Source organism: Gossypium hirsutum, chromosome D01 (assembly GCF_007990345.1).
Source record: "Gossypium hirsutum isolate 1008001.06 chromosome D01, Gossypium_hirsutum_v2.1, whole genome shotgun sequence".
Lineage (NCBI taxonomy): Eukaryota > Viridiplantae > Streptophyta > Magnoliopsida > Malvales > Malvaceae > Gossypium > Gossypium hirsutum.
In genome coordinates this window covers 55,156,991-55,166,985 of record NC_053437.1, presented here as the reverse complement: position 1 = coordinate 55,166,985, position 9,995 = coordinate 55,156,991, and the positions used below count along the sequence as shown (strand labels likewise).

At 39.2% G+C, this 9,995-nt stretch overlaps 1 protein-coding gene across 1 annotated transcript; it reads left to right on the top strand.

Moving 5' to 3' along the window:
• The first annotated feature begins 639 nt into the window (after positions 1-639).
• LOC107921245 (beta-galactosidase 13) lies at positions 640-9,339 on the top strand. Its single transcript, XM_041087457.1, has 14 exons — positions 640-994; positions 1,085-1,293; positions 1,376-1,442; positions 1,531-1,767; positions 1,859-1,953; positions 2,062-2,167; positions 2,263-2,347; positions 2,428-2,546; positions 7,493-7,660; positions 7,748-7,923; positions 8,006-8,225; positions 8,314-8,421; positions 8,517-8,764; positions 8,848-9,339. Exons 4-14 carry the CDS (start codon positions 1,735-1,737, stop codon positions 9,305-9,307), a joined length of 1,818 nt encoding a protein of 605 aa, XP_040943391.1. The 5' UTR covers positions 640-994; positions 1,085-1,293; positions 1,376-1,442; positions 1,531-1,734; the 3' UTR covers positions 9,308-9,339.
• Positions 9,340-9,995: the final 656 nt, after the last annotated feature.

Below are 9,995 nucleotides of genomic sequence, written 5' to 3'. Positions count from 1 at the left end.
AAATGTAAACAAATTTAAAAAGAAGGAATTTGAAAATGAATAATAAGAGAAAAAAATTTGAAATCAACAATATACAAATCAATAAATAAATTATATATATAAAAATAGGTAATATATGTATAAGTTTAAAATAAATAATATATAAAAAATAAAAATAGGTAATATATAAAGTAATAATATATAAATGAGTTTAAAAATAAATATTGTGTAATAAGGAATTTAGAACAAGTTGCATGAAAAAAAAAGGAAAAGAAACATGGCATATGAGATTTTTAATTTTTGAAAGTTGCATGACACAAATCTTAAATATAAATATAATAATACAAATATTTATGAGATTATATTAATAGATATTATAATAACATATGAGATTATAATCATCATTATAAAAAATATTAATTTAACAAACATTTCACCACAAGATAAATCATCTTTTTAAATTTTTAACTAAAGAAAGAGTGATTGAGTTGAGTTGAAAATCGGAACAGATTAGATAATGTGTGACAGCCAAAATTCAATTTCTTCCGAAGATAGCAAATTTTCTCAACAAAAAATAGTAAAACCAGCAAACATTCGATGGTTAAAAATAGTAATCCCAACACTATAAATAATTGACTTTATGCTACGTTGTTCTTCGAGCTTCTCCTCTTTGCCAAGCTAAAGAGGCTCCCCGTAAAAGTGAGGCTCCTTTCCTTACTTATAGTAGCAACGCCGCTCCAACCCCAAAGAATAAAAGGTTCTTCTACTGGTATATATAACAATGGTAGAACCTCGGCGTTTACTCGTGATATTCTTTTTGTCGACATTGTTGATTGCTTATAGCAATGCAAATGTCGAAGAGATTCAGAAGGGTACCGAGGAAGGGGACGAAGAAGGTAAGGTAGGAGGTCAGAAGGCTCAGGGCGTGACATATGACGCAAGGTCCTTGATCATCAATGGCAAACGAGAGCTTCTCTTTTCGGGAGCTATCCATTACCCACGTAGCACCCCAGATGTATGCATCTTTTGCTTTTCTCTCTGTATAATATAGTTTGGTTGATGGATGGATGGATTTAGATTATTTACAACTACTGGGATTTTGCAGATGTGGCCGGACCTGATTAAAAAAGCTAAGCAGGGAGGCATCAATACGATTGAAACGTATGTTTTCTGGAATGGACACGAACCAGTTGAGGGACAGTACAACTTTGAAGGAGAATTTGACTTGGTGAAGTTCATCAAGTTGATTCATGAGCATAAGTTGTATGCAGTCGTTAGGGTCGGCCCTTTTATCCAAGCTGAATGGAATCACGGGTAACCATTTAAACTTTCCCAAATTCTTCTTTAAAATTTATACGAGTCCTCCATATTGACTTTTTCGCACTGAAACTATCAGAGGATTACCATATTGGTTAAGAGAGGTCCCCGGCATCATTTTCCGATCCGATAATGAACCTTTCAAGGTAATGTTCTGAGGGATAAATACATCAAAGTTATACACAAAATATGATGCAAGGCTTCAAATCTGAACCAAACTTTTAACTTGTGTAGAAACACATGAAAAGGTTTGTGACCATGATTGTTGACAAACTGAAGCAAGAGAAGTTGTTTGCTCCACAAGGAGGACCTATTATTTTAGCACAGATCGAGAATGAATACAACACTATTCAACGAGCATTCAGGGAAAAAGGGGATAGTTATGTTCAATGGGCTGGAAAACTGGCCCTTAGCTTGAATGCCAATGTCCCATAGATCATGTGCAAGCAGAGGGACGCCCCAGATCCCGTTGTAAGTTTTTAATTGATAAAAAAAAATGAGATGGAAAACGTGTTTATTATGGCATAACAAAGTGAGAAATGTAATATACTTGGTTCTTCAGATCAACATATGCAATGGAAGGCACTGTGGAGATACTTTCTATGGTCCAAATAAGCGCAACAAGCCGGCATTGTGGACTGAGAACTGGACTGCACAGTAAGTAGTGGTGCAGTTTATATGAAGATGTTAAAGAAGATTCGAATATGTTGGTATATATATAGGCTAATTTTGTGGCTGTTTCAATGGATTTTTTTAACGATTCAGGTATAGAGTATTCGGTGATCCACCATCCCAAAGGTCAGCTGAAGATTTGGCATACTCAGTTGCTCGATTCTTCTCCAAAAATGGAAGCATGGTCAACTACTATATGGTATAGGAAGATAATTGGCTGTCTTCTCTGAGTTCATTTCTTAGCTAAATGACACTCTTTTTAGACAAACCTCACTGTTCTTTTTGTGTCTGCAGTACTATGGTGGCACCAATTTTGGCAGGACAAGTGCCTCATTTACAACAACTCGTTACTATGACGAAGCCCCTCTTGATGAATTTGGTAGGATTAAGAACATGTTATCTGATGATCTATGGATTGAAGTTGTGTATGCAGCTAACTTTCACATTTTAATGCTTTAGGTCTTCAAAGGGAACCAAAGTGGGGTCATCTTAAGGACGTCCACAGGGCCTTGAGTTTGTGCAAAAGGGCTCTATTTTGGGGGGTTCCTACTACTCTAAAGTTGGGTCCAGATCAACAGGTAAGCAATGCAACTATATGGAGTAATCGAATTGGATATTTGGGTAAATAGATATTGGTTAGTCTACTAGGGAATTTATTGAAGCAATGGTTAGCATGTAGCAATCACATGTTTTATTATTGTTATTATTATTATTATTATTATTATTATTATTATTATTATTATTATTTGGATGGAATGATGTAACTTAGTTGTATTCCAACTAAGTTTGTTAGTGGTAGTAGGTGGTGATTTATTTTAAGTGGATGTAATGATGAAACTTAGTTGTATTCCAACTAAGTTGTCAAGTTGTAAGCTTGTATAAATAGGCTTTATGCCATTTTAAAAAAATGAATGAATTCAATCAAGATTTCATCCATATACTCTCTATTTTAGCTTTGCTTAAAATTTATTTCATTTTTCTTCTTTGTTTCTGCCGCAAGTCTCGATTCTTGCTCTACAAGCTTTTTGTTGAACCTTGCTATTTGTTGCACTTAGCTCCAACAATTGGTATCAAGAGCCTATTTCTTAAGGGATCTGTTATACAAATTCATGGCTTCATCAAGCTTTTCACCAGCTGCACCTCAAGTCTTTAATGGAGAAGGCTACCACATATGGGTGGTTAAAATGAAGACCTACCTACAAGCTTTCGATCTGTGGGAGGTAGTCAACTCAGATGTTGAACCAGAGCCACTTAGAGGCAATCCAACAGTGGCTCAAATCAGGCAGCATGCTGATAAGAGGACCAAGAGGCACAAAGCCATGTCTTGCATCCAGAACTCAGTGTCAGATGTGATTTTCACAAGGATTATGGCCTGTGAATCACCAAAACAAGCCTGGGACAAGTTGCAAGAGGAGTTTCAAGGGACAGAGAGGACAAGGCAGCAACAGTTGCTGAACTTAAGGAGAGATTTCGAGAATTTGAAGATGAAGGAAGAAGAAACTATCAAGCAGTACTCTGACAGGATTATGGCTGTGGTTAACAGCATAAGGCTCCTTGGAGAGCAGCTCAAGGAAGCTAGGATAGTGGAGAAGGTTATTGCAACTCTGCCCGAGAGGTATGAGGCAAAAATCTCATCTCTCGAGGACTCAAGGGACCTGTACACCATCTCCCTGACAGAGTTGATCAATACTTTATATGCTCAAGAGCAAAGAAGAGCAAGCAGACTGGAGGAGCATCAAGAAGGTGTCTTTCAGGCAAGAACAAACACTGCCTACAAAGGCAAGAAGGCCTGGAGAGACAAGCCAAGGACTGATGTTGCAAGAAAAGAGGGTCAGACTTGCAAGCACTGCAGAAGGGCTGGTCATCCAAAAGAAAAATGCTGGTTCAATCCAGATGCTGTATGTCAGCATTGTAAAAAGAAGGGTCATGTTGAGAGAGTCTGCAAGAGCAAGGCCAAATCAAGGCAGAGTCAGTTTCAACAGAAGAAAGCTGAGGCTCGAGTAGCTAAGGAGGACAGTGACCAAGAGAAGCAAGGCTTTGCTGTGTTATGCTCAGCTGCTCAAGAAAGGTTCTCATCTGGTTGGCTTCTAGACAGTGGATGCACCAACCACATGACACCTGATGCTGCAATCTTCAAGTCTTTAGACAGAAGCTGCAGAAATAAAGTCAAGATAGGAAATGGACATTTTATTCAAGCTGAAGGCAAGGGTGATGTGCTGATATGCACCCCCACAGGTGCCAAAGTGATTTCAAATGTGCTTTTGGTGCCTGAAATTGACAGAAACCTGCTCAGCATAGCTCAGTTGCTGGAGAAAGGTTATTCTGTTGTGTTCAAAGACAACCAATGCCAAATCAATGATCCAAGTGGATCCAAGCTGATGGCAGTTCCTATGGCTAATAAGAGCTTTGTATTTGACTGGACCAGGGAGTCAGACATTGCCTACACAGTCACATGAGATGAATCCAAGCTTTGGCATCAAAGACTGGGACATGCCAACTTCAGATCGATGGCTTGAATGGTCAGAGAGGACTTGGCTGAAAACTTCATCAACTCAATGGATCATGATGATGTGTGTGAAGTGTGTCAGCTAGGAAAGCAGGCCAGACTCCTATTTCCCTCGAATCAAGCCTGGAGAGCCTCTGAAAAACTCCAACTGGTGCACACTGATGTGTGTGGCCCTATGAGGACTGAGTCATTAAGTGGAAACAGGTACTTCATACTGTTCATTGATGATTTTTCAAGATATTGCTGGCTTTACTTCCTAAAACAGAAATCAGAGGCGGCCTCAGTGTTTTGGAAGTTCAAGACTGCTGCTGAGACTGAAACAGGTTGCAAGCTGAAGTCCATAAGATCTGATAATGGGACTGAGTACACCTCAGCTCAGTTCCAAGCCTTCTGTGATAAGGCAGGCATCAAACATCAACTTACCAACACATATACACCTCAGCAAAATGGTGTAAGTGAAAGGAAGAATAGGAGTTTGATGGATATGGCCAGGTGCTTGATGATTCAGAAGAATCTGCCTAAAGCACTATGGGCAGAGGCAGTTAACACTGCAGACTACATTCAAAATAGGCTTCCAACCAACGCCTTGGATCAGAAGACTCCATTCGAAGCCTGGTTTGGATTCAAGCCATCACTGGCTCATCTGAAGGTCTTTGGATGCATCTGTTATGCTCATGTACCTGCTGTCAAAAGGGACAAATTGTCTGAAAGGGCTCGACCTGGTATTTTGGTGGGCTACAGCACTGTTAAGAAGGGCTATAGGATCTTGGATCCTTCAACAAAGAAAGTGTCAGTCAGTAGGGATGTGGTATTTGATGAAAAGTCATGTTGGAACTGGGAAAAACATGAACCTGAGGAAGTTTCAGAAGGACTTGCAGCAGATCAAGCTGAGCCAGATCAAAATGTTCCTGAAATGGACATTGATGATGAACCAGTTAGAGGAACAAGACCATTGACTGAGATTTATGAAAGAGCTCATGTAGCCATAGCTGAACCAAGCAATTTTGAAGAGGCTGAAGCTCAGTAAGAGTGGAAGCAGGCAATGGCTGAGGAGATTAGCATGATTGAGAAGAACCAGACCTGGGAATTAGTTGAAAGGCCAGTCAAAAGGAAGATAATTGGGGTGAAATGGGTGTACAAAGCCAAGCAAAATGCTGATGGTACCTTGAACAAACTGAAAGCAAGGCTAGTTGTCAAGGGGTTCAGTCAGAGGTATGGCCTGGACTACCTGGAGACCTTTGCACCAGTGGCCAGGCTAGACACCATCAGATTACTGATTGCCTTAGCAGCACAACTCGAGTGGAAGATCCATCAACTCGATGTGAAATCAGCCTTTCTGAATGGTTTCTTAAATGAAGAGATCTATGTTGAACAACCACAAGGGTTTGAGATAGCTGGCAGAGAGCATATGGTCTACAAACTGAAGAAGGCCCTATATGGCTTAAAACAGGCTCCAAGGGCCTGGTACAGCAGAATCGATGGCTACTTGACTAATTTGGGATTCGATCGAAGCAAGAGTGAGCCAACACTGTATGTCAAGAAGCAAGGGACACAAACACAGCTCATTGTATCCCTATATGTTGATGACTTGCTGGTGACAGGAGGAGATCGAGCAGTGCTGGTCGATTTCAAGACCAAGATGCAAGAAGTATTTGAAATGTCTGATCTAAGGGAAATGTCTTATTTCCTTGGAATGGAGGTGACTCAAGCACAAAATGGGATATTTCTAAGTCAGAGAAACTTTGCCACAAAGATTCTGACCAAGTTCTCCATGCAAAACAGTAAAGCAACTAAAACACCTGTTGCTGTTGGAGAAAAACTATCGAGCCAAGGTGATTTTGAGAAGGTTTGTGAAACAACCTACAGAAGTCTAGTTGGTTGTCTGTTATATTTAACTGCCACTAGACCAGACATAATGTATGCTGTAGGATTGCTCTCAAGGTTCTTGCATTGTTGCAATAAAAAGCATTTACAAGCTGCTAAGAGAGTGCTTAGATATGTCAAAGGCACTTTGAGCTATGGTTTAAGGTACAGCAAGGAAGGAAATCTGAAGCTGGTTGGCTACACTGATAGTGACTGGGCTGGCTCGATAGATGACATGAAAAGCACCTCAGGGTATGCTTTCAACCTTGGTTCAGCCATGTTTTGCTGGAGCTCGAAGAAGCAAAGTCTGGTGGCTCAATCTACTGCTGAAGCAGAATATGTGGCAGCTGCAAGTGCTGTCAACCAAGCCATTTGGCTAAGGAAAATCTTAGCTGATTTGAAAGTGCATCAAAAGGAAGCTACTGAGATCTTCTGTGACAACCAATCTTCAGTTGCAATTGCTAAAAATCCAGTGTTCCATGGAAGAACAAAGCATTTCAGCATCAAGTTGCATGTTGTTCGAGAAATGGAGCAAGCTCAAGAAGTGAAGCTGATCCATTGTAATTCTGAGGATCAACTTGCAGACATTTTGACTAAAGCCCTTAATGTCACAAGGTTCGAATGTCTAAGAAGGAAGCTAGGTGTTTGCTCCATGCAAACCAAGGAGGAGTATTGAAGCAATGGTTAGCATGTAGCAATCACATGTTTTATTATTATTATTATTATTATTATTATTTGGATGTAATGATGTAACTTAGTTGTATTCCAACTAAGTTTGTTAGTGGTAGTAGGTGGTGATTTATTTTAAGTAGATGTAATGATGAAACTTAGTTGTATTCCAACTAAGTTTGTTAGTGGTAGTAGGTGGTGATTTATTTTAAGTGGATGTAATGATGAAACTTAGTTGTATTCGAACTAAGTTGTCAAGTTGTAAGCTTGTATAAATAGGCTTTATGCCATTTTAAAAAAATGAATGAATTCAATCAAGATTTCATCCATATACTCTCTATTTTAGCTTTGCTTAAAATTTATTTCATTTTTCTTCTTTGTTTCTGCCGCAAGTCTCGATTCTTGCTCTACAAGCTTTTTGTTGAACCTTGCTATTTGTTGCACTTAGCTCCAACAGAATTAAGTTAATGTATCGCGATATTGCAGGCTATAGTCTGGCAACAACCTGGAACTTCAGCCTGTGCGGCTTTCTTGGCCAACAATAACACTCGTCTGGCACAACATGTGAATTTCAGGGGCCAGGACATTCGCCTGCCGGCTCGTTCCATTAGCGTCCTCCCTGATTGCAAGACCGTGGTTTTCAACAGTCAACTGGTATCTCCAATTCTACAAGCTCACATAAGCTGCCCCATTGTGTTTTACAACCTGTGAATTAACTTACCATTGATTTTTTTAACTCAGGTCACAACTCAACATAACTCAAGAAACTTTGTAAGATCAGAAATTGCAAACATGAATTTTAACTGGGAGATGTACAGGGAAGTCCCTCCTGTCGGACTTGGATTTAAGTTTGACGTGCCAAGGGAGCTTTTTCATTTGACCAAAGATACAACCGACTATGCTTGGTACACAACTAGGTGAGTTGAAACTTAAATGAACACCTTGATTTTCACCTGTTACACATAGAAAGGATATTGAACTATGAGTTTCTGCCTGCAGCCTTAAGTTGGGCCGACGTGATTTACCAATGAAGAAAAATGTCAGCCCAGTTTTACGGGTTGCAAGTCTTGGCCATGGAATCCATGCCTATGTAAATGGTGAATACGCCGGTTCTGCACATGGGAGCAAAGTTGAGAAGAGCTTTGTTTTCCAGAGAGCTGTAAGCTTGAAGGAAGGGGAAAACCATATTGCTCTCTTAGGCTACTTAGTGGGACTCCCCGTAAGGCTTCTGCAACTTAAAGCACTTTGTTACGCTTAAAATGAAATTTATAAAATCAATTAACATGTGATTTTGTTTGCTAATCCAGGATAGCGGAGCCTACATGGAGAAAAGGTTTGCTGGGCCTCGTTCTATCACCATCCTTGGTTTGAACACTGGAACACTCGACATATCACAAAATGGTTGGGGCCATCAGGTACCCACTGGACTTGTCACTTTCTATAATAAATCTCAAGTAATAGTTTAGTGGTGGAGATGGCTTCTTAAACGTAATTTGGAATCCCCTTTCAGGTTGGAATTGATGGAGAAAAGAAGAAATTGTTTACTGAAGAAGGCTCAAAGTCTGTTCAGTGGACAAAGCCTGACCAAGGAGGACCATTAACATGGTACAAGGGATATTTTGATGCACCAGAAGGGGACAACCCAGTTGCCATTGTTATGACTGGTATGGGGAAGGGTATGGTTTGGATCAATGGTAGAAGCATTGGCCGATATTGGAACAATTACCTTAGTCCTCTTAAGAAGCCAACACAATCCGAGTATGTACACTATAAACGCTGAAACAGTCTTTTAACCGATATAAATTGTAAACTAGAAAGAAGCTAAAATTCATGTAATGCAGGTACCACATCCCACGGGCATACTTGAAGCCAAAGAACCTGATTGTCCTCCTTGAGGAAGAAGAAGGCAATCCTAAAGATGTCCATATAGTAACAGTGAACAGGGATACAATCTGCAGTGCTGTGAGTGAAATTCACCCACCATCCCCGAGATTGTTCGAAACCAAAAATGGTAGTCTCCAACCCAAAGTGAATGATTTGAAACCAAGGGCTGAATTAATATGTCCAGGCAAGAAGCAAATTGTGGCAGTGGAGTTTGCCAGCTATGGTGATCCATTTGGCGCTTGCGGAGCCTACTTTATTGGAAATTGTACAGCGCCAGAATCCAAGCAAGTTGTCGAGAAGTATTGCTTGGGGAAGCCCAGCTGCCAAATCCCACTAGATAGCATTCATTTCAGTGACCAAAATGACGCATGTACCCATCTCAGGAAGACTTTGGCCGTCCAAGTCAAATGTGCCTAAACAAATGCGTGCTTCGACACAGCTTGGATTAAGCTTCACATTTTATTTTTTTTAATTGAGCTAAGACGGTGCATGGAGGAGTGCTTGAACTATTTTTTAATTAAATTAAGAAATATAAGTATCTATACTATAAGATGTTGGACCGAGTTTGATACCACAAGTGTCAACTCAGTTCACATTAAAAATATTTTAAAATTAAAATGATTAAGAGTATATAATAGGAGTATTTAAAATTTATAAATTTTAATAAGTAACTATCTGTAAACATTAGTGTTCCTTAAAACTATGTTTAGTTTTAAATTATTTTCTTGTATCTTGTTGTTGGGGTACTTTAACCTCTCTAAAATGTAAATTATAAATATCCACCTTATTAGCAGTGTTAAAAATGTAGTCAAATTTCTAACTCACTTCCTTTTTTCTTTGTGAGTTTCGGGAATATCCCTATTCATAGGTCTGAGATCCACATCTATGAATTGAAAGGTCAGAATGATCAACTTTGCAATCAATTGTTAGATCAATAGGTCTTCAAATCGTTCATTTGAAAAAATTGAAACCTTTCTTATTGGATGATCATAATACTTCTCAAAAACCGAAATTCTTGATCAATGGAGGAACAATATCACCATTTTTTGTCAATAAGATATCAAAGTGGATGGTTGACTCATTCCATACTAGAAATAATCGCAAG